Raw genomic sequence first — 24903 nt, forward strand, 5'->3', positions numbered from 1 at the left:
CACTCTAGGGAGGACAGCATACCAGGGGTAGGCGAGGACCAGCAAATGGGTAGCAAAAAAAAAACGGATGAAGCAGCGTCTGCATCGTTGCCGCTCTCCAATGCCCACTGGCGCGCGCACTTGAAAACAGGCAATTTATAGGTGACGGCACTGCTGGCGCTGGCAATGTTGTTGTCTTGTGGTGACAGAGCACCGGTGGCGTTCCAATGATGGGAGGTAGCGAAACCAGAACCGGCAAACCGCAAGTTGCTGCAGGAAGCTCACGGTCTTCGTCGGCGAATGCAGGCGTCGAAAGTTCCAAGGGCACTCTAGGGAGGACAGCATACCAGGGGTAGGCGAGGACCAGCAAATGGGTAGCAAAAAACAACGGATGAACCAGCGTCTGCATCGTTGCCGCTCTCCAATGCCCACTGGCGCGCGCACTTGAAAACAGGCAATTTATAGGTGACGGCACTGCTGGCGCTGGCAATGTTGTTGTCTTGTGGTGACAGAGCACCGGTGGCGTTCCAATGATGGGAGGTAGCGAAACCAGAACCGGCAAACCGCAAGTTGCTGCAGGAAGCTCACGGTCTTCGTCGGCGAATACAGGCGTCGAAAGTTCCAAGGGCACTCTAGGGAGGACAGCATACCAGGGGTAGGCGAGGACCAGCAAATGGGTAGCAAAAAAAAACGGATGAAGCAGCGTCTGCATCGTTGCCGCTCTCCCATGCCCACTGGCGCGCGCACTTGAGAACAGGCAATTTATAGGTGACGGCACTGCTGGCGCTGGCAATGTTGTTGTCTTGTAGTGACAGACCACCGGTGGCGTTCCAATGATGGGAGGTAGCGAAACCAGAACCGGCAAACCGCAAGTTGCTGCAGGAAGCTCACGGTCTTCGTCGGCGAATACAGGCGTCGAAAGTTCCAAGGGCACTCTAGGGAGGACAGCATACCAGGGGTAGGCGAGGACCAGCAAATGGGTAGCAAAAAAAACGGATGAAGCAGCGTCTGCATCGTTGCCGCTCTCCCATGCCCACTGGCGCGCGCACTTGAGAACAGGCAATTTATAGGTGACGGCACTGCTGGCGCTGGCAATGTTGTTGTCTTGTAGTGACAGAGCACCGGTGGCGTTCCAATGATGGGAGGTAGCGAAACCAGAACCGGCAAACCGCAAGTTGCTGCAGGAAGCTCACGGTCTTCGTCGGCGAATACAGGCGTCGAAAGTTCCAAGGGCACTCTAGGGAGGACAGCATACCAGGGGTAGGCGAGGACCAGCAAATGGGTAGCAAAAAAAAACGGATGAAGCAGCGTCTGCATCGTTGCCGCTCTCCCATGCCCACTGGCGCGCGCACTTGAGAACAGGCAATTTATAGGTGACGGCACTGCTGGCGCTGGCAATGTTGTTGTCTTGTGGTGACAGAGCACCGGTGGCGTTCCAATGATGGGAGGTAGCGAAACCAGAACCGGCAAACCGCAAGTTGCTGCAGGAAGCTCACGGTCTTCGTCGGCGAATACAGGCGTCGAAAGTTCCAAGGGCACTCTAGGGAGGACAGCATACCAGGGGTAGGCGAGGACCAGCAAATGGGTAGCAAAAAACAACGGATGAACCAGCGTCTGCATCGTTGCCGCTCTCCAATGCCCACTGGCGCGCGCACTTGAAAACAGGCAATTTATAGGTGACGGCACTGCTGGCGCTGGCAATGTTGTTGTCTTGTGGTGACAGAGCACCGGTGGCGTTCCAATGATGGGAGGTAGCGAAACCAGAACCGGCAAACCGCAAGTTGCTGCAGGAAGCTCACGGTCTTCGTCGGCGAATACAGGCGTCGAAAGTTCCAAGGGCACTCTAGGGAGGACAGCATACCAGGGGTAGGCGAGGACCAGCAAATGGGTAGCAAAAAAAAAAAAAACGGATGAAGCAGCGTCTGCATCGTTGCCGCTCTCCCATGCCCACTGGCGCGCGCACTTGAGAACAGGCAATTTATAGGTGACGGCACTGCTGGCGCTGGCAATGTTGTTGTCTTGTAGTGACAGACCACCGGTGGCGTTCCAATGATGGGAGGTAGGGAAACCAGAACCGGCAAACCGCAAGTTGCTGCAGGAAGCTCACGGTCTTCGTCGGCGAATACAGGCGTGGAAAGTTCCAAGGGCACTCTAGGGAGGACAGCATACCAGGGGTAGGCGAGGACCAGCAAATGGGTAGCAAAAAACAACGGATGAACCAGCGTCTGCATCGTTGCCGCTCTCCAATGCCCACTGGCGCGCGCACTTGAGAACAGGCAATTTATAGGTGACGGCACTGCTGGCGCTGGCAATGTTGTTGTCTTGTAGTGACAGAGCACCGGTGGCGTTCCAATGATGGGAGGTAGCGTAACCAGAACCGGCAAACCGCAAGTTGCTGCAGGAAGCTCACGGTCTTCGTCGGCGAATACAGGCGTGGAAAGTTCCAAGGGCACTCTAGGGAGGACAGCATACCAGGGGTAGGCGAGGACCAGCAAATGGGTAGCAAAAAAAAAACGGATGAAGCAGCGTCTGCATCGTTGCCGCTCTCCAATGCCCACTGGCGCGCGCACTTGAAAACAGGCAATTTATAGGTGACGGCACTGCTGGCGCTGGCAATGTTGTTGTCTTGTAGTGACAGAGCACCGGTTGCGTTCCAATGATGGGAGGTAGCGAAACCAGAACCGGCAAACCGCAAGTTGCTGCAGGAAGCTCACGGTCTTCGTCGGCGAATACAGGCGTGGAAAGTTCCAAGGGCACTCTAGGGAGGACAGCATACCAGGGGTAGGCGAGGACCAGCAAATGGGTAGCAAAAAAAAAACGGATGAAACAGCGTCTGCATCGTTGCCGCTCTCCAATGCCCACTGGCGCGCGCACTTGAAAACAGGCAATTTATAGGTGACGGCACTGCTGGCGCTGGCAATGTTGTTGTCTTGTAGTGACAGAGCACCGGTGGCGTTCCAATGATGGGAGGTAGCGAAACCAGAACCGGCAAACCGCAAGTTGCTGCAGGAAGCTCACGGTCTTCGTCGGCGAATACAGGCGTCGAAAGTTCCAAGGGCACTCTAGGGAGGACAGCATACCAGGGGTAGGCGAGGACCAGCAAATGGGTAGCAAAAAAAAAACGGATGAAGCAGCGTCTGCATCGTTGCCGCTCTCCCATGCCCACTGGCGCGCGCACTTGAAAACAGGCAATTTATAGGTGACGGCACTGCTGGCGCTGGCAATGTTGTTGTCTTGTAGTGACAGAGCACCGGTGGCGTTCCAATGATGGGAGGTAGCGAAACCAGAACCGGTAAACCGCAAGCTGCTGCAGGAAGCTGCTGCTATGTTGTGCTATGTTGTGTGTGCAAGAACCATGCATGTTGTGTTGTGTGTGTTGTGTGTTGTTGTGTGTGTGTGTTGTGTGTGTGCAAGAGCCATGCAAGAACATTAGGGTCTGTATTAAGATTGCTTAATTTAAGAAAAAGAAGCTCATGCGAAACAGTGTCAAACGCTTTCGAGTAGTAAAAAATATGCAGTCTGCCTGGGAGCCGTGGTCAAGGATGCAATGAAGGTCATGTGTGAAACATATCAGCTTAGTTTCGCATGAAAAAGACTTACGAAAGTCATGCTGGGCAATGCTGAAAAACTAATATCGAATCGTCAACTTTTTAACTATTTCCGGTAGGCTCCTTAATCATTGAGATAAGTGTAGTCCACCGTAAGTAATATCCATATCAGTCTTTAAAATTTTGAAAACGCTGTTCGCCTCGGCGCTGTAGCCCAACACGTTTTGGCTATTTCGACGAGCTGCGTGCACTGGAGAGATCGATTTGCCTACGAGCTTCTCGGATGCGCACGGATCTTGGCGCGATGTTGGCAGATGTTGGGACACAACGGCGAGAGTAACCGCGCTTTCGAAATTCTGAAAACTGATGTGGATATTACTTACGGGAGGTTACACGGCTCTCAATCATTAGGAAGCCTAACAGTGATAGTTAAAAATTTAACTATTCATCATTGGTTAACCAGCCTGCTGTTAGCCCGTCTTGGCTGTACTCTCATGTACTACATCGCTGACAATGCTGTGCATAAAAATGCGCTCTTGTAACTTCTTACTGTCTTATTTGCGTTATTTGCAGAGCAAGAAATTGAGTAGCCTTTAATCGTCGCAGCGCGCGTTTGTGCCGTCAGCAGCGTCAGTAGTGCGGCGAGGCGTAGCGAAGTGGCGCTGTAAGCGCGGCGACCGCGCCTCCGTTGTAGCCGCTGAAAAGCTCGGGCGCTGTCGTGATGTTGCGTTAGTGGGAGCGCTGTATTTTGCGGGAGCCGTGGGACGGATGAATTTGTTTTCTTGCACATTTTAGTGTTTTGTTAGCCCGTAATAAATGGTGCTGTCTGTTGCTTCTGATGTATTACTCGACGGCCGATACCTTGGCTCTCGAACCCCCCAAGGAGTGGGGGTTCGCTCAATGTTGAAACATTTTGCAACACACATTTGTCAAATTAAGTGGTAGGTAATCAACGACAGAACATCTTGAACTGTTTTTTTTTATGAACTGAGGACTACATTAGCATTTATTCATTCATTAGGCAGTGGCTGCATTGAGATTATGTAAGCAGCCACGTGACAACAACGATGACGTTCCGAGAAGGTTACGTTCGATCTTATGACCCATGTTAAAAAAAAGTTGAAGCACAAAAAAAAAAACGGTCGAAGAAAAGATCTAATGAGGAGCTCCTACTTTCCGTGTTTACGATGTGTGCCGCAAGTCTGTTATTTCGTGCTTTATCGTTGGCGTCTTTTTCTGTTGCTGATATCAGTTGAATTCCTTCAGGACGTTGGTAAGTTTGCCAGGGAGCCCGCGCTCTTGAAACAACAGTCAACAATATTTCTCTTTTTTTCTTTCGTTGTGCAAGCTCCCGTAATGAATTCTGTGGCGTTCGTGACATGGATTTATATGACGCCCCTTTTATGTAAATATAATTTCCCTCAAGGACCACCACAATTATGCCATTTATCGGCTTTGGCGGAGCTCCGTCAAACAAAGCGAGGGGATGAAAGGCAGCCTACGGCGTTTACTAGAATAAAAAAAAATGCCATATTTTCCTCGTCGCCACTACGACGCGTGCTCGTGTTACGAGGTATAAAAGACCGCGCTACTCAGGCGGTGCTGGAGACAGGTACGCCTCATTATTGCGGTTGAACATGAAAGCATAGCTTGCATCAATCTAAATCTGGTGTTTGCCGAAGTTAAGTGCAGTGCGGGAAACAAGGACTTTCGAGGTAACGTGCGGATTTCTCTAATTTCTAAGTGAGTGCTAAAATCTGCAATTTATTTCTGTTCTTTTGCAATGTTTGCGGTACTAATATTCTTTTTTAAATTCGATTTTCTGCGCGATGAGAGCTTGCATATTATGCAGCCACGCATATTTTGACTGTTGAAAGTCCTGTCTCACACAAAGGCGAAACACCTGAAGTAATGAGACTTGCCTACTCCGCGGTATTGTTCGTCACGTTTACACGTCCCTGATATTTGATTTTCTTCATAGCGCAACAAGAACGGGTTTCTGCCACTTGTCAGCGCTTGTTTGTGTGACTCTTTCGTCTCCTGTCCCGTTCTTGGTGCGCTGTGAACAAAATCATGAATACTTACCAACTCGAACAAATTTCTACCTTCTTGATATTTGAAGCACGGGTTCAGTGAGCTGAAAAAGTCTTTTCGCACGCATGAATGCGGTAAACTAAAGCAGGTGTGAATGCATGCAACAACTTTGACATGAGCGGGTTCGGAGCACGAATCACGACAGTGCCACACGAAGGGATCAAGGCTACGCAGAAACTGAACGTCGCTGTCTTTCCACGCAGCTGCCGGATTCCGCGCTCAGGACTTCTTTACAAGCACAGGAAATTCGCACAAGATTGCAGTGACTCTGGTTTTCACAGCTGCTATTGCACGCGGCGTGCATGCACACTCAAAATTACAGCGGGAATTTGGGACGTTCGGCATACGCCTCATTTTCGTACGGAGATTGTCGGTTTGAGAGCAAGAAGCATTTTATAGATGAGATTTCGCAGCGAGGAGAACGTGTCAGCCACGATAACCGCGACGTTAGCGCAAAATTCCGCGGGACTGACTAGTTTTCTCGAAATTAAGCATTAAATTAACGCCACTGTGTTACGCGGTGCTGGCTACTGTCGGCCAACACGTGACGCTAGTTGGTGTTCACCAAGAAAGGTGGGTATTTTATTTATCTTCCATTCTCTGGCAGCATGCCCACCATGTGATGTAGAAACCGCAATGACGTCGCATTGATGGCTGCACAGCACTGTCGTAGAAAGGAGAGGACGAAGGCACACAGGGTGCACTCTGCACAATGACACGTTAAGTTGTGCCTGCATGGAGCATTACTTGAAAATGAATCACACAAGTGTTGGGTTTGTATATTTAAGGGGTTTAACATCCCAAAGGGACGCAGTAGTCGAGGGCGCCGGATAATTTCGATCACTTGGGGTCCATTAATGTGCACTGACATCGAACAGTACACAGGCTTTTGATATTTCGCCTCTATCGAAATGCGACCGCCTCGGTCGAGCTCGAACCCGCGTCTTTCGTCGACAGCTGAGCGCTATGAGCATACTCAGCCACCGCGATGGCTCACGCAAGGTACAGAGGGCAAAACACATACCTAGAACAACCAAACTCTGTGTTCCGGAGCTCCCAAAGCCGCTGCGACCAAGAAGGCAAAAAATGACGATAAAATTCTATGAGTTTAAAAGCACATGTTTACATCCAGACCCTTTTTAACCAAATCTTATCGCTAGTTATCGCGTGTTACGCCCGAAACCCACTCAGAGCGTGTTCTAGACATGCGTTTTGCCCTCTGTACTTGCACATTTTCGCTAGCATGGCGCGCAACGTAGAAATTACGGAAAAAATTCTCATGACTGACAACTACGTCATTGGCTGTGCCAGCTTGGTCTGTGGAAAATGTGTGCGTAAGAAAGAAAAACTACTCACAACGCAGCTTGAATTGCGCTTGTATATTTACAGGGCAAACTGTTGCGCTATGTGATTCTCGTAGAGATCCGAGCACCGTTATGTCAATTTTCTTAGATTAGCAACTAAACCAGTTTATGCGCGGTTGACCCTACTCGAGCGAGCACATGGAGGCCAAACATACCGTCACTGTACTTGCCCGCGCATAACCTAAGTCGCGAAAGCACCGTTCCGGCTTAGAAGCTGCGTTATATTGCCAGCCCACAATACCCTCACATTCTCCGAATCCCAATACACGTCGGCTACCTACCACGCAGTCAGGGACAAAGATAAGAACTGGAAGAACAGCTTCCTCCGGACCTTCACTTATAGGGCTCAAGTTCCACCATTGGAGCGAAAGGCGTCCAAGGTAGGAACACGTGACTAGCCTTTACGTCTGCAGCAGCGGATGCTCGGCAATTTCCGAATTTTAATTCAATATCAAAGTGGAAATATTCTTCATTTTTAAACCTACAATGCACTGCGTAAACAAATATTTGGACCGATAGTCGTGTGGCTACTAAGCAGTCCGGTGCATAATAATATACACCAGACAGCCGTAATGAGCAAAAAAACAAAGAAACAAGCAATAGCTGATAGATTTTGCATTATTCTGTTTATTTTCTCTTGATAGCGAGTGCCGGCGTCGCTCATTTTGATCGTTTGTCGTAGCGGTGAGGGCTCCAGGTTATTTATGTTTCTTCCGGTGCCTAAACGTCAAACGTGGTTGACGGAATATGCGAAATATCGGAAGCTGCAACAAGTACAGTCAGAATGGCCATGGAAGGGAGAGCACAGTGTCGTGCATGGAGAGGGCAGGACACAGACAATATATCGTTTATGGAGTTGCCGCTACATTGCTCGGCAAGTGGAGGCGGCATCGAAGGGGCTGGCTGAAACGCACCTCTGCAGAGTTCGAGCATTGAAGGATTGCAACGCGTAGTGCCCACCGTCCACTGCTCGCCTGTTCTAAAATAGCCTCGAATAAATGGACCAACCGAAGGGCGCAGCATCCGCCGAGAACAACCGAACCGACTTAGCCGCAATTGATTTATGAGAAAATGTAACAGATAAGTCCCGATCAAGTATTAATTATAGCTTACAAAGATTAGCATCACTAATGCCAGGAGTACCTAAAAAATACCCAAAAATTGCTGCAGAACAAAATTCCTCAATTACAATTTAAGCATCCAGTCAAGGAAGGAAGGGAAAACTTTATTTCTACTAATGCTTTTTCCTGCAGTTTGGAGGCATCTTCAGAGACGTCTTGGTTCTACCCCCAGGAGCCTTCTCTGTCGAAGTCGTCCGCCTCTAATCAGTGGTCGGTTGCCCTCAGTCCAGGGCTCCGCTGGCCACTGCCGCCCGTTGAGCTCGCTGTACCAGACCTTGTTGGTCTTCGCAGCGGTCGCTGGACAGCAGAGCCTCCCATTGCTACGCTCCCGGGTTTTGTATTTTGGGGACCACGTCTATGTTTTTGGCGGGCCCATGTGATGTGATATAGAGTAGGTTTTTCGTCGCACCAGGGAACAGCAGTAACGCGTAAACATGATCAATACGTATCGGCAAGAACAAGAATACTTAGATATTTGGCAATGGAACTGCAGAGGCTACCGCAAAAAGCAGGCCCTCTTAAAACAATATATAAACACACAACTCACACCTCCTGATGTATATGCGCTCCAAGAGACTGAAATCAAGCCGACCTTACAAGGGTACGAGGTTTACGAGAGTCAAAACGAAGGTAAAGCGGCCGTCCTAGTCAGCAAAACTATCACCGCCATCAGGCACGATACCATCGCCGACACCGACATAGAACACGCGCTTGTAGAAATTATTCCAGTCAATGCAATATATCTGTCAGAGTTTAGGGCTTAGAACGTACTGCCTGAGCTGAAACTCTGATGAAAGTCTGGCGCAATGTGTATCTCATCAATGTTCGTTTTTGGGAACAATGTACGTTTGACTGTACAAATAGTGAGACGTGTAATAAGTCTTGTTTTTCTGGTATATTTCACCGTTGCTCTCTTGTCTACCCTCCTGAAAATTAGACACTGTAAATATGCACTGATTTACGCAGCTGTCTTTATCTTCATGTATGTATTGTGTTTGAATGATCAGAGCCCATATATTCGAGATCGCGTTTTCAGCGAGTTCTGTCCTGGTGGCGAAGACATGTCAGGCTCTTTTTGGACCGTTGTCATGACTCTAGAGACAATTAAGCAATTGTCTCAAAGAAATAGAGAAAGGAAGGAAAGAAAGGAAAAGAGAAACACAGGAAGAAAGAAAGAAAGAAAGAAAAGAAGAAAGAAAGAAAGAAAGAAAGAAGGAAAGAAAGAAAGATAGAAAGAAAGAAAGGAAGAAAGAAAGAAAGAAAGGAGGAAAGAAAGGAATAAAGAAAGAAAGAAAGGAGGAAAGAAAGAAATAAAGAAAAAATGTAAGAAAGGAAGAAGGAAAGGAGAAAGAAAGAAAGCAAGAAAGGAAGAAAGAAAGTAAGGACGAGAGAAAGGAAGAAATAAAGAAAGAAATAAAGAGAGAAAGGAAGAAGGAAAAGAAGAAAGAAATTAAGGACGACAGAAAGAAGGAAACAAACAAAGAAGGAAAGAAAGAAGACAGAAATAAACAAAGAGAAAACGAAGGCAGAGAGGAAAAAGGAAGGAAAGAAAGATAAAGATGTTGATTCCATCGATGCGTGTTAGCGTTCTGCATAGCACGGCGCCTTCCAAGTAGAAATATCTTTTCGTCGGGATACAGTGCTCTCTAACCTATGGGTGGTGGCCTGGGAAAGGCAGTGTTTATCGCTGTGCTCTTCCACCCCTCCCCACGAGGTGAAAAGGACTCTGGGGACGGCACGCAGTTATTGTGCGTACGTACACAGTGTAGTTGTGATATCGGCCGGTGGTGATTTCGCTTCTTGTTTTCAAGTTTATAAAAGCTCAGTTTTCGCAGAGAGCCGTCTCTCTGGGATCAGGACGCAGTATCCTGTCGATACAGGTCGACTTCAATTTTTCCTCAAAATTCCTTTTAATCATGTTCCCTGGAGTAATTATAGCTTTTTTTACTCTTTTTTTAAGAGCCGAAAGATGCATCGCGGCGCGATCGGATATGTGCCGGTGTGGGCTGCACTCGGCACAAGGCGGGCCCTTCAACTTTTTCGCCCGCGGGCTGCGATGGCAGGGCATTTAAACGACCAACGATTGAAGGTTGTTGGACGTACCTACCTCAACCTCGGCCCTTTAATACGACACGCACGTGGAACCGATACAGTGTGTAGCCCGTAGTGGCAGGAATACACGCGCTGATAGAAGGCTGAGGAATGCTGGTCGCTGCACCGCTATAGCGCCGGCCTATACTGCCACAGCTTCCTCCCTCGATGAGATGCGTCGTTGCATAAGTCGATGTAATGCCTTAGAAGGAGCGTAAACAAGACCACAGAGCCAAAATATGAAAACTAAACGTTAGATAGGACATAGTAAAAGCGATATACAAGGGGGACGAAGGGAAAGAAGACAACTTCATCCCTGTCGTTTACGCTAGTGCTATATTGTCTCTATCTAAACGTCAACTAAGCCAGCAACACTTTTACATGCATCTTGCATCAGCAGAGCGACTAATGGTAATCTGGTTCGAGCTTCATGGCAGTTCCACCGAGAGATGGCACCACGGAAAAGACTATTTGACGACCCTCGGTGTAACCGAATTTTAAACACAGCTTTTAAGCGCCTGTTCGTGGGTTGAGCGGCGCCAATTCCATAACCGCAAGCACAGCGCTGCAAGAGCGCTAGTTGTCTCCGGTTTCTGCTGTGAAATGTGCTGCAGGAGACAGACAGCACGCCCCTGACACGTCGCTCTCAGCGTTCGCTTCCTAATATAAACCAGCCACCTGTATAATCATAACACAAAATAGACACGGTAGTTCTTTCGCAACAGTGAACAATGAGGGCTTCATCTCCCGCTGCTGCTCAGCACAGGCTCAGCGTTGCCGACACCAGAATCCAGAGGTGCGCACCGTCCAAGCAGAAACTCATCCCTGCCTTCGTGAAGACACTCTTGTTCGCGCTGCCGAAGCTTGACAAGCTCACAGCTCATGTCTCAGTATATTACATCAAAACACCTAAAGAGCAGCGCTGAAATTACGCATTAATAAATGCATCGTAATTGATTACGTATTTCTCTTCTTTTTTTGGCGGGCGTAGGAGGGTGGTTTCAGGGGGGAGGGGCGGCTGTGGGAAGAGAGCTGGCAATTTTCGTGACTCTATTCACTCCCCTTCTAACAGCAGGTGCTGCAGTTGCCTCGCACAACCAAGTGTCCAATATGGCAGGAACCTTCAACCTAATTTTAAAAATGTCCACATAGAGGTTATATAACCAACAGCAGCTTTGTAAAAGCTCTTGCCCGCCTTGCGAACATGGCTCCTTCGTCGGCAACACCACCAGCGTATTGTGCACTCGAACTTCCGCATAGCTGCTGTTTTGGTGTTCCTTGTCGCTGCCTGTCTATATAGCTTAAACACTGCAAATCAAACGTGGCGTCGCTTCAGCAAGCAGCGGCTGCAGCTCACTCTGCGGCAATGTCAGTTTCAGAGTACCGACCGAAGTCCTCCATGGAGTCCCAGCTGGGCTGCCAGCAGCGGGAGCATGGCGCACCGAGAGCTGTGTTGACCGAAGGAAACGATGACTCCCAGGTCGCTCGGTTTTATCAGGATCGAGTGGTATTCATCACAGGAGGAACGGGCTTCATTGGAAAGGTACGTGGGCATGTCTACTGCTCCCGTTTGAGCACCTCTGCTACTTGTGCGCGTAGTGCTATCAACAGCACGTGTCGCTTATATGGGAGAGTTCAGCTTTCGGCGCCTTTGCAGGCACTGGATTCATAATAACGGGGTTTCTTAATATGTACAGCCTTTGTCAAAAGTTTAGAGCCCAGGGGGTTTGCTTCAAAGCACTATTGTGGTGCTCCTGTAGCAGTCATGGAAGTCCTACGCATCGGAGGGAACAGGGCGAAAAATCTTCTTACCTTCAGGAGATTTGGGACACAAACGCGCCCGCATAAGTACCGTAAATTGATAAATTCTAACATGCCGCACAAAGCCCGCTTGGAAGCCAAGACCACGATGTACTTGCATATGTAGAATTTTCGAAACTTTTAGGTGGAATTCTTCTACAGGCCACCGATTAAACCGTACCTAAAAGAGCGGCCTCGTCCAAGTGTGGGTAAAGCTTGGCCAGTTAATTATGTTTGGCGCGCGAAAGTGTCGGCAGGGATTGACTTTTGATAGCGTACTTGGTGTTTTCACCATATTGTATTTTGAGTTGGCAGCCCCCGTAGTCCCAGTGTCAAAGAATGGCGACATTAGGCTGTGCGTAGACATCGCTTTGGGAGTACACCGCTCGTTTGAAGTCCGCTTACTCACTCACAAGCACCGCACAGTGTCGGTAAACCGTCAAGGGAAGCTCGCAGACAAAGGGGAGAGTGGCATCCAGCGCGCGCGCTCCGCTTTAATATTCCGCTTCTCAGCTCTACATGTTCTGACCCTCACCCACCTTTGTTCCTCACCCTCCACCTTCTAAGTTAGTGATCCGCCGGGTTGTTCCCATGGTAACCACCCTCAAGTTGCCCATTCGGCTGCCTGCATCAGAAACGCCTCCGTCTGCGGTGGCCACCCTCCGGGATCTTCCCGTGGCACCCCTCTTACGACCTCGCCCTCCATTCCCTTGAAGTGGAGAGGAGATTTCCCTCTATACAGTTTGCAGCCTGCCAACCGTGGCAGGTGGGGGCAGCAGACAACGCCCCCGATGGACATTGTTTTTTTACGAACTGAAGCCTCTAATGCTCACGCGTTATCGATGAAGCTAACTTTCAGAGTGTGAATGGAATACTGTGGGTTAAGGAACGGGCTTACTGACACCCAAGCTGAATCCAGGAAAGAGTTGGACATGGACATGGCATGTGAGGATAACTGATAATCGATGGTTCCTTGGGGTAAACTGGTTTTTGGTTTTCGAGGAAAGGATATGACGCAGTATCTGTCTCCCATATATCTCGGTGGAGACGTGAACCGCGCCGTAAGGGAAGGGAGGGAGGTAGGAGTGAAAGAAGAAAGAGAGAAAGAGGTGCCGTAGTGGCGGTCTCCGGAATAATTTCGACCACTGGGGGACCTTTAACGTCCACTGATATCGCACAGCACATGGGCGCCTTTTTCGTTCCGCCTCCATTGAAACCCGGCCGCCGCGGTCGGGTTCGAACACGGCTACACTGGCACGGTATACGAGCGCCTTAGCCACTGAGCCACCGCGGCGGGTGAAAGGAGCGGATCCCAAAGAAGGCAAGAGTATCAAGGGGGCGGCAGAGTGCCAGGTGGGCGATGAAATAATGAAGTTAGCAGGGATATGGCAGCCACAGTCTGCAGAGTTATTAGGAGATCAGTGTTAACGCCTTTGTTCTTGAGGCAACTGAACTGGTCTGGTGTTGATAACGATGATTTTAATGTCAGAAACCAGCTGGTATGTCTCTCTTAGTAGCGGAGGGTGCAGTCATTAAAATACAACGATTTCCGAACTGTCCGAGCAACATGGATCGTCAACGAACGTAGACGCCTTCCGCACGTCTCACTCGAGACGACGCTACCGTCTGGCTACGCCGCATTATCATAAAATGCATGTACTACGAAGCCCCCTCTTCGAAACGGCAGTGTCGATACCTAGAGAAGCCAGACTGAGTGGCAACAAATTACGGTCTGCAGAGAAACTCATACTTCATCGAGGTCAACCTTCATACGTATTGCCGGATACTAAATTTGAGCCATTAAACAGCGCGGACACACTCAGCGTAAAATGAAGGTGAAAAAAATCACAAGCGACCAATAAACTCATGCGGTGGTGTATGCATTACAATTAGTCCGCCTGGCGTTAGTGTCTCCTGTACTAAGCTTCAGCTGCTATAGGCGACGCTGCCTGTCGTCTTCACTCTCCGCTTGTCGCTTTGCCCGAGATACCTGTTGCGCTGAATGGCGTGATCCCCGCCAGGAGGCGTTCGGTCCCTTCTAAGCCGCTGAAGCTTCATCATCATCATCATCAGCTTGAATACACTCACTGCAGGGCAAAGGCCTCTCCCATGTCTCTCCAATTAACCTTGTCCTTTTTCAGTTGCCGCCACTGTATCCCCGCAAACTTCTTAATCTCATCCGCCCACCTAACTTTCTGCCGTCCCCTGCTACGTTTGCTTTCTCTTGGAATCCACTCCGTTACCCTTAAGGACCAGCGGTTATCTTGCCTTCGCATTACATGCCCTGCCCAAGCCCATTTCTTCCTCTGGATTTCAACTAAGATGTCATTATCCCGCGTTTGTTCCCTCACCCACTCCGCCCTCTCCCGATCTCTTAACGTTACACCTATCATTTTCCTTCCCATATCTCGCTGCGTTGTTCTTAACTTAAGCTGAACCCTCTTTGTTAGCCTCCACGTTTCTGCCCCATAGGTGAGTACCGGTAGGATGCAGCTGTTGTGTACTTTTCTCTTCAGGGATATCGGTAAGCTACCATTCATGATCTGAGAGAACCTGCCATATGCGCTCCACCCCATTCTTATTCTTCTAGTTATTTCCCTCTCATGATCCGGATCTGCGGTCACTACCTGCCCTAAGTAGACATATTCTCTTACTACTTCCAGCACCTCGCTACCAATTGCGAAATGCTGTTCCCTTGCTAGGCTGTTGAACATTACTTTGGTTTTCTGCATGCTAATTCTTAGCCCCACCGTTCTGCTCTGCCTGTCTAACTGATTGATCATGCTTTGCAGTTCTTGTCCTGAGTGGCTTAGCGAGGCAATGTCATCAGCGAATCGCAACTTATTCAGGTATTCTCCATTAACTAGTCCCCGGAATACCTCCTGTAAGCAGGCAGTGAAGAGCATTGGCGAGATCGTGTCTCCCTGCCTGACACCTTTCCGTATTGGAATTTTATTGCTGACTTTATGGAGAACTATAGTAGCAGTGCAATTGTTATAGATATCTTCCAATAGTTTCACATAACACTCTTCTACACCCTGATTCCGCGATGCCTGCATGACAGCTGAGGTTTCCACTGAGTCAAATGCTTTCTCGTAATCAATGAAGGCTATATATGCAATCAAACAAACCTTGAAACCTTGTACGGGGGCGCAGGCGCGCAATCAAGCTCCAGTGAGAGCTTTTTGTCTGCGCCCCTAACATCTGGATGATGTAAATAAAGATTTGATTGATTGATTGATTGATTGATTGATTGATTGATTGATTGATTGATTGATTGATTGATTGATTGATTGATTGATTGATTGATTGATTGATTGATTGATTGATTGATATAAAGGGGTTGGTTATATTCTGCGCATTTCTCTATCACCTGATTGATATTGTGAATGTGGTCTATTGTCGAGTATCCTTTACGAAAGCCTGCCTGATCATTTGGTTGACTAAAGTCCAAGGTTGTCCTGACTCTATTAGCGATTACCTTAGTAAATACCTTGTAGGCTGAAGCTTAGCACACTGTTTTCGACGGGCTTGTGCATCGTTGACCGAAGGGGCGAAATTCATCGCCGGTTCCCTTCCTGTCAGGGCCAGCTTAAATTGGCATCGTTCACCGAATGCAAGTACAATGGCTTTAGAGAGTGAAGAAAAACTCTCAGTATAGATCTGACCGCTTCAAAGTGAGACTAAACATCATCCCTGATGTTTAAATAAAGGTATTTGTATTTGTAAAATTAAGGGAGCGCCACACCTCCTCCTCTCCCTGTCACTCCACCCGTAGATTATAATTATCCAGTCACCGCCCCCCTGCTCTCAGCATTCCACTCTACGGCCTCGGCCTGACATTGCGGGACAGATTTTGCTAAGATGGCAGTGCAAATCGGTTTATTGGCCTTAAGGAACCAGGCACGTGAATGGCGTTCATCTGCCCGTCGGCGGTCGTTTAAGAGAGAGCCAGCAGCGTGCGCTCATGATAGCACTGCCGTCAGCGCGCTGGCACATCCTTGTCGTTATAATTGCCCCCCGGGGGAAAAGGAGCCAACCTGGCGACCGAAGCCGTAGTGCACATCACAAGGTCACGACAAGGCTTCAGGCGACTAAGGTAAACCATTTCAAGGCCATGAGGAGGAGGTGAGAGGAGGGTGTCAATGTTTCGAGGACAGCTCGCAGGGTAAGCTTGAGGCAAACATGTGAAGGTCCGTGATATGCGGCGAGGAATTCCAACGACAGGCCAGTATTGCTAGAAGCGTTCGAGAGCCAAAGAAGTAAGCCGGTAGGTAGAATTACAATGATTTGACCAGAATGACGCTCTTTCTGTCAATTCTTATCATCGGACGTGAGAGTACGGGCTGACTGGCGGCATTCCACGGCATACTTGGCAATTTCAGAACAAGGCGCGCAGTCTGATGCATCAGGATGGTAGGGGAGAATTGTATCGAGCATACTTGTAGTTTCGTGCCCGCAAAGAAGAAAGGAGGATGAATATCCGGTGCTTGACTGGAAAGCAGTATTGTGGTGTAGTTGAGCGGAATTTCGAGGGCTCTTAGAATGGTCAGGAGTTATGCACATGGACAGCACATTACTGAGCGTCCGGTTACACCGTTTGTGTGGCCGTTGGTCTGAGTATGGTGCGCCGTGCACGTTCTGTGAACAATGCATCATTCGACTAGGAGCGCCTGAACAACCTCTCATAAAAACACGTGCCGCGCCAGCTCAAAAGCTTACGAGGGGCGCCGTGGCGGGGAATGAAGAAAGCCATATCTCTGGTTGTAGCCGATGGAAGAGCCGCCGTTTCGGCATAGCGCATGGGGTGGTCAATGACGACGATAATCCAGCGGCTACCAAAAGGAGAAGACGCCAGGGGCCCGTAAAGGTCGATGCCCACGCGATCACAAGGACGGGCAGGACAAGGTAATGGCTGTGAAGGGCCAGAAGCCCGTTGCGGGGTGAGGTATTTGCAGCGTTGGCAGTCAAAGCATGTGTGAATGTACTTGCGTGAAAAGCTGTACAGTATACGCCAGTAGCATTGGTTCCGAATTCGAGTGCAGGTTTTCCAGACACCGGCATGAGCAGTCAGGGCGTCAGCAGGGAAGGACGCGCTGACTTCGGCTCTTAGGTGGCTAGAAATGACTAGGAGTCATTTTCGACCGTCGGGCATTTAATTACGACAATAAGGAGGCCGTCGCTCAGAGTGCAGTGGTGGGCTTGATGCCGATATGATCGAGAGGTTGCTGCGTAGGGCGGCCGGACAGACGTACGGTGCACGAGAGAAGTAATCCATGCGTCCTTACGCAGTTTCGCAATAACTGGATGCAATGAGGCCAGCACGGGGTCAATGCTGGAGATGGTCGCAGTGTTTGAAGGCAGCGTAAACCGGGAGAGGGAGTCAGCATCGGAGTGCTTGCGTCCGGAGTAGTAGACGACTCGAATGTCGTATCCCGAAGGCGCAAGGTCCAAGGGCCAAGGCGAACCGATGAATCCTACAAGGACGACAGTCAGCATAAAGCATGAGTATCGGTGGCTGCCTCGAATAGGTGACCGTAGAGGTATGGGCGAAATTTGGTTATTGCCCACAGAATGCCCAATCATTCTTTTTCTGTGACGGGGTAATTGACCTCGGACAGGGACAGCGTGCAAGCCGCACGCTGTCCCTGTACAAAGATGAAATTACGGTTGCAAAATTTCGTTTGAAGTGCCGAAAATAGAAACAAAGGTCAATTAAACTGCGCCGTTCTTTTTGAGCGTAGACGGCTTCGAAAAGTTGGCGACCATGCGGAGTTCTGCCGGAACCGCAAGAACGCCGGCTTTGAATAAGATGTCGCCGTGTATGGTCACTTGGCGAGCTCTAAAGTCGTACTTATTCAAATTTAATTCCAGTCATGCGATGTAGAGCAGATCAACATTTGACCCAGGTGAGTCAAATGTGTGAAGGACTCAGCTGAGAAGACCACGATGTCATCTAGGTACCAAGGATACGTGTTCCAGCGCACGCCACGCAAGACATTATCCATGATGCGTTCGAATGCGGCGGGGGCATTCGAAAGCCGAAACGTCATGACGTTCAATTCGCATGACGTTAAATTCGTATAATCCGTCAGGCATGGCGGCAGCTGTTTTCTTGACGGTCCCATTCCACCACGGGTATTTACCAATATACAGAACGCAGATCAAGTGACGATAAGAACTCCGCACCTTCTAGGCAATCGGGGGCGTCATCTATGCGTCGCAAGTGATAGACGTCTTTCCGGGTTATTGTGTGCAGGCTGCAATAATCCACGCATAATCTTATGGAACCACCTTTCATTCGAACCAGCGCGATTGGGGGTGACCGAGGGCTGTTCGACGGCTGTATAATCCCGCGTTCTAACATGTCATCCACTTGTTCGGCGATGACGCGACACTCCGTTGCTGACACTTGATATCGGCGCTGTCGCAGTTGTAGATGGGAGCCAGAGCCGATGCTATGCCTGACATCTGAAGAACGACCGACGGGAGGCTGGCACACGTCAAACGACGAAAGAAATTGGTACAAAAGGTCGAACAGCTGGTCAAGGAACTTTGAATTGAGACCTTGGTCGGTTGCGTGATGCAGGATGTCAGACGGAGGCCGAGATGACAGGAGCACAGGGGTAAGCTGGTCTAGCGGTAGAGGAAGAAAAGTTTAGTGTTCGTCGACTACTTGCAGAAGTTCAGCCGGTTCAGCGGTTGCCTATGAATCTAACTCATTCCCAGGAATGGGGTTCACCGGAGATGGCAGGGGTTGCTCACGAGCATGGCTGCGTTCCGCAGGTCATGGTGAGGACAGCGAAGGGAAACGGCAGGTTTTTGCGGCGAACAAATAACTCCGAGGGGGTGCACAGTGCAGGTGTGAACGGTCGGTAGCGTGGCGAGGCGCACGAGAGGGATACAAGCACGGAGGATCTTTCAGGGAGTTCGGCATCGTGAGAAAGATGTACTTGGTCCTGGTACTCAGGAGATGGTTCTGCCGAGGAGGCATTGGGCAGGGCAGATGGGGTAACTTCGGCTCAGATGCAATCGATGACGACGGAGTGCTCAGCCACGGCCGCTAGATAAAAAGCGCAAAGCGAGGTGCGGCCCGCCACGTCGCACAGAAACGGCGTCTTGGGCCTAGTTCTCCGTGCGCCCGCCGCGGCGCCACTGCTCGGGGACAACAGCTCGCAGGGAAACGCCGCGAGAGTTGCGCGGTACGCCCGTTGCTCACTGTTTGAGGGCGTAAACAGTGCGCTTCCTAGTGCCTCATTAAAGACTGCATTTTTCAGTCCCCATTGAAAGCGCCGATTATGCCACAAATCACCCCAGCAGGTGGGAATCCCCCTTCTAGTGTATGCCTGAACGCTGCCCATAACGGCCGCCTATACTATGCACGACCGGGCCAGCGGCTCTACCTCAGGATGTAGCGTTAATGCGCCTGAAGCTTTCATTCTATTTTTAAGGCGAAAAGCCTTTTATGGCTCATTACTCGCTAGCGTGTCCGTCCGTCCGATAATGATCGTTAATGGTGTAGTAGTAGATGTTCGAACAGTAATGATGATTAGTTAATGATACCTACTAAACGCGCACACTGCGCATGCGCAGTGCCCAATGCGCAATCCTCAGGTGGGTTAACAACGGCCCATGTGCACTGACGTCAAAAGTTTGCACAATGGTCCCAGAGCTCTCTCATGTGCTCTCTGAACGTTGACCGAGGAAGGATGCAGCCCGCGCGCGCTCCAATGTCGCCCGCTACGAAACGCGCTCGCGATGCCATACGGAAGCGTTCAAGAGTCGCCAAACGATCTTCAACAGTAGCCAAGCAGAGGGCAGCGACAAAGGCGGTTAAAGGCTTTCGCCTCTTTTCACTTTAGAAGTGCTCTCTGATTTTTATTCACTTCTCGCTACCCCATGTAGACGGTGAATGAGACGGGCACGAACAGCTGGTCACACGCTGTAAATTTTCGCTTCGTGTCACGTCGAATTTTGGCTCTTATATACACAAGCTATTGCAATTTATAAAAAAGAAGAAAAAACGATCATTATAGCTGAAGTTGTGGAACTGCATAAGCCCACCAGCAGCCGAGAAAACTACAGAGTACTTGACACTTTTATTGCCTGATCATACAAGAGGAAGGAGCCATTCACAGACGAAGAACCTTCCTTGACCTTACTTTTTGTAGTCATTCCCTGTAAAATGCAAAGAACATACCAGAGACCTGTCGCTTGGCACCCACTTGCTTCCTTTCCCTGACAGTCCTTGGCGAGCGATATTTTCAGCCACGCTTCTCGACGCTGTAGTTCGGAGAGAAACTCGTGATTTCTCACAGTTGGCTGTTTTCTGGAGTTTGTGACGGACAGTGGCACACAGCAGATGCGCGGCATCGCGCCCCATACACGTCACTGACCTCCACACACGCATGCACGAAAAGCCCAAAGCGTGCACGGCAGACACGAGGCAAACATTCATTCACGCGCACACGAAAAGTCCAAATCCACACCGCAGACGCGAGGAAAACGTGCTCACTCACGCGCACAGCAGAAAATCCAAAGAAAGCACTGCAGACATGAGGAACATGAGTAGTAGTAGTAGTGGTTTTTATTTTTGCATTGTTAATGGAAGGCAAACGCGGTTTTACACGACGAAGCAAGGAGCGCTTCGGGAGTCCACTCCCGGGAAACCGGGCGACCTGGATGGATGGATGGATGGATGGATGGATGGATGGATAGGAGCGCCCCCTTTGAAACGGGGTGGAGGCAATTGCCACCATGCTCAGCTTTTCTTTATTTATTATTTTTTTTTTGTTTACTGTGTTGGCAATTCTCATTAAGATTCTCCATCAACTTTGCCTACGGTTTCCTACTATTCTAACCTTATGCCACATCTCTGCTTTTCAGCCACCAATCCTCCAATCGCTTTTTGCTGACTTCCACTGCAGATTTATTTACATGACCATTGTTATCTTTAAACCCTAGGGCCTCAGAAAGAGTGACTGTGCCTGCATCGACATCCGGACGGATACCATCACATTTGATTATGAGGTGTTCAATTGTTTCCACAGATCTACCACACACTGCACATGTGTCATCTTCGTTAAATTTCTTTTTGTAGCTGCGCGTTCTAAGACACCCTGATCTAGCTTCAAAAAGTAGGGCACTGCCTCTTGAGTTATCATAGAAAAATTCTTTCCTTATCTGCCTTTTCCAGAATCGATATAGTTCTACACTATGTTTCTTTTCCATTGAATTCATCCAATTTTTAACTTCCGCGTTTTTAACCTGTCGTTTAATGCTCTTTCTTTCTCCGTCCTCATGACCGGCATACTTACTGGTTAGTTTTCTAGTTCTTTTCCGCCACTGTGAGTCAACGTTCTTTCTGTATAAATATTTAAATACCTTAGCTGCCCATCTGTTATCGTCCAATTTCCTCAGGCGTTCTTCATATAGTATTTTACTCTTAGCTTCCCGTGCCTCGAACGATGCCCAGCCCATATCCCCTTGTACTGCCTCGTTTGTGGTTTTGCCGTGGGCACCTAGTGCTAATCTTCCAACAGCTCTCTGATTTACGTCTAATCTCGACTGAACTTCTGCCCTTAAGCACAGAACCGCATTGCCGAAAGTAAGTCCCGGCACCATTATTCCTTTCCAAATACCTCTTAGTACTTCATATTTGTTGTACCCCCATAATGCCCTATGTTTCATTATGCCGGCGTCTCTTCGTCCTTTTGCCCTAAGAGCCTGTTCATGCTTTTCCGTGTATATCTGCCCTTCGTTTAGCCATATCCCGAGGTATTTGTATTCGGCCACTTTGGGTATTTCGTGGCCTTGTATTGTAAGCACCTGATCAGTTGTATCGTTAAAAATCATCACACCTGATTTAGTTGCGCTAAAACTGAATCCTAGAGCGTCTCCTTCGTCTCCACAGCAATTAACCAAAGTTTGTAAATCTTCCTGGCTATCTGCTAACAGTACAATATCGTCCGCATACATTAAACCCGGGAGTCGCTGCTCAACTACATTTCCGCCTAATCTGTACGATAGATTATAACCCAGATTACTTTCTTCTAGCCTTCTTTCCATATTTATCACGTAAAGCATGAACAGCAGCGGTGATAGAGGGCAACCTTGCCTTAATCCTTTGTGCACCTGTCCCCGAACAGTGGCGCCCCCATCGAAAACAGCGGCCGCGACTGTAAACTCCGCCAGGACATGCTCACCCATTGTCGGCGGCGCGACGCGGCTGGCCGCACCTCGCTTTGCGCTTTGCATCAAGCGGCCGTGGCTCAGCCAGGAAGTCCCTTCCTAGAATGATGATAGGATCAGGAAAGGATAGGATCAGAGGGTAGGATCAGGAAATGGATTGTATACAGCACGTCTTGTAGAACGAGTCACGTTGTGCTTGCTAAGAACGGCTCGACTTATTAGGCATTAGCAGTGCGAACAGCAACTCCAGAAAATGGCGTCATAACTTCCTTGAACCGTCGGCGGAACTTCGCGTCCATATCTGACACAGCAGCCCAGGTGTCCACGAGAGCACACGTTGCAATGCCTTCACAAAAGCATCAATTACGTTTGTTGGTGATATCCGAGGCCTTGTACTAGATTTCGCAAAGGGCGCAGCTCTTGCCTCGGGTACTGCGCTCACTAGTTTTCTGTGTCGGAAGGGCCGGCGTGACGGCTCATAGGTGTGATGGAATCGTACCTCGGAGAAGGGGAGCGGCGAGAGGTCGGTTGAGAAGGCAGGAAGCAGTGGGTCAGCTTATATGCGGCGTTGCTCTGCGTAGGATCCGTGCGCAGATAGCGGGAAGGCGTCAGCAGACGAAGAAGACCGACTGCGACAGTGGCGGTCTACATATCCGGCGAAGCCACAGAAAAAGCGAATTGGCCTGTTGTCCCATGTGCGCCCCGGACGACCGTAATGAGGGGCCGCCGGCGCGAAGCGAGGAGACGGTTGTGCCACGGGAGCCCGATACCAAAAAACAGGCCCTCGCGCCGAATGCGGAGGAGCTTGAACGCATATTGGAAAGAACCCAAGGGATGGAACGGTGGTCTCGCCAGAACGGCGGCCTACGTAAGAGGTGCAGCCACAGGGGTGGTAGGGCCTCCGGGATCTGAGCTTGCATCTTCTGCTGAAGGGTCGAAGACAGGGGTGGTGGTGAACCCTAACTCCATGGACGACGGCCAGTTGACTTGCGACCTCGTCTTGAATGAATTGCTTCATATATTGCATCAGTTGCTGCAATCTTGCAACCACAGCGTCAGCGGACAGGTTGTGGGCCTGCCGTACGGTGCGGTGAGTGAGGATGCGTTGCTAGCGGAGCTCCTCAATAGCTCTGTCACAAGATGACGACGGAGGCCGATGTTTGGGGCTGCTCGACCGAAAGCATTTGGAAGGCATCCCCATTGATCCCTTTCATGCTTCAGGACAGGATCAGAACTCAGATGCAGTCTCCATCACTTGCAAAGAGGTTTATTGGGCGTAAAAAAACCAGGCATTGAACGCTGTTTGTCGGTCCCTCGGAAGTCGTTTAAGGGACAACCAGCTGCGCGCGTTCAGCGAGAGTACTGCCGCTACCGCATCGACACATATTCGTTACTGCACTAGTAATGCTAACGCATTAAAATTGACAGACCATTCACTGCCACAGCTTGCTTCGACAGGCAAAATTCAACGACGTCAGTTGCCTTTTTTAGCTGCTGATTTATGAGGCTGTTTTACGTCCTCACGCGCTAAACTCAGCAAGAACTGTCGCCGTGCACCCGGGGTACACAAGCACTTCGTGTCAACCTGGGTCCCCACAAGGACCGCAGTGGGCACGTGGTTGCCTGCCGGGCTGGCACTGGTCTTGTGATGGCAAGTTCCCGGATGATGGTGGTGTACAATGTTTGTGATCTACACTTTAAATCTGCCGGTGAGAGCTCCTCGAAACTGCTTTCGCTGTAAAAGTACCTCGCAGTGCAAATCCATCTGCCGCATCGGTAGCCATGCAACTCCAATAGGGCACGCGTAGGGTGCCTCAGTGGTAGCGTCCCTCACTGTGGTCGACGACACATTTCGCCTTCTGCTGAGAGATGTTGTGAGTCTTAAAAATAAGGCTACAACGAGTATTTGATTACACGGCAGCAGTCAAAGCAACGCGAGAAATTTGGAGGCGAAGCGATCAGAATCATAACCAGTCTGACGAAGCACGCGCCCCTTAAAGAGTGTACGTGTAGCGAATGAGCCTGAATTTAAAAAAAAATTGGCAGAGGCTCAGCTTGGTTAAGCCCGGAAATTACGAAAGCAACTTCATCCGTTTCTTCAGCCCGCATCCGCCGTGTCTTCCGCCGCTCTGCGCCGACGGCTGTTGTTGTTGTTGTGACTGGGAGAAGGGTGAAAAGGATATTGCATGGGCCTGCCTTTCTGGCCCGAGCCGAGCCACCACCGCTGCCACGTGCAGATAGAGGAGAATCAAGAGGTCAGAAGAAAGAGAAAAAGGAAAGAAAAGACGCGCGTCACAGCAACAACCGCGTCCGCCGAAGCGGACGCTGCTGAAAAAACAGATAAGCGGCCGAAGCCGCGATCGCTGCACCTGTACGAGCGGGAGCACTGTTTATACAACTCGTATGACGACACTCCGACCGCAGCTCCTCTAGTGGGAGAAGGGAGAGGCTCACCACCCGCCGTGTCTACCGCCGCTCTACACTGAAGAGCCGAGCTGGGGCCCTGGTTTTTCGCAGCTAGAATGACGTCACGTCTAAGGTCACGCTAAAGGTCAAACGTGTCCACCGCAGCGCTGCGCTGAAGGGCTCGAACTGTAAGCAGTATTGCTTTCGCAATAAAATGAATTGGAAATCACAAAGGTATCCATGGCAGGGCAGGGTTGGGTCCTTTGTTCAGGACTCCACTGGCTCGCAACATTCTGGACCGCTTCGGTA

At 49.7% G+C, this 24903-nt stretch overlaps 1 protein-coding gene across 1 annotated transcript in view; it reads left to right on the forward strand.

Annotated features, from left to right (window-relative positions):
* Positions 1-11563: 11563 nt before the first annotated feature.
* LOC149369449 (putative fatty acyl-CoA reductase CG5065) overlaps positions 11564-24903 on the forward strand; it is a 39907-nt gene continuing 26567 nt past the window's right edge. The window contains exon 1 of the mRNA XM_089575631.1: positions 11564-11740. Coding sequence (XP_089431757.1) covers positions 11564-11740 — 177 coding nt within the window. The remainder of the gene's footprint in view (positions 11741-24903) is intronic.

The sequence above is a fragment of the Amblyomma mixtum genome, chromosome 1, assembly GCF_055824585.1.
Source record: "Amblyomma mixtum isolate Tamu chromosome 1, ASM5582458v1, whole genome shotgun sequence".
Taxonomy (NCBI): Eukaryota; Metazoa; Arthropoda; class Arachnida; order Ixodida; family Ixodidae; genus Amblyomma; species Amblyomma mixtum.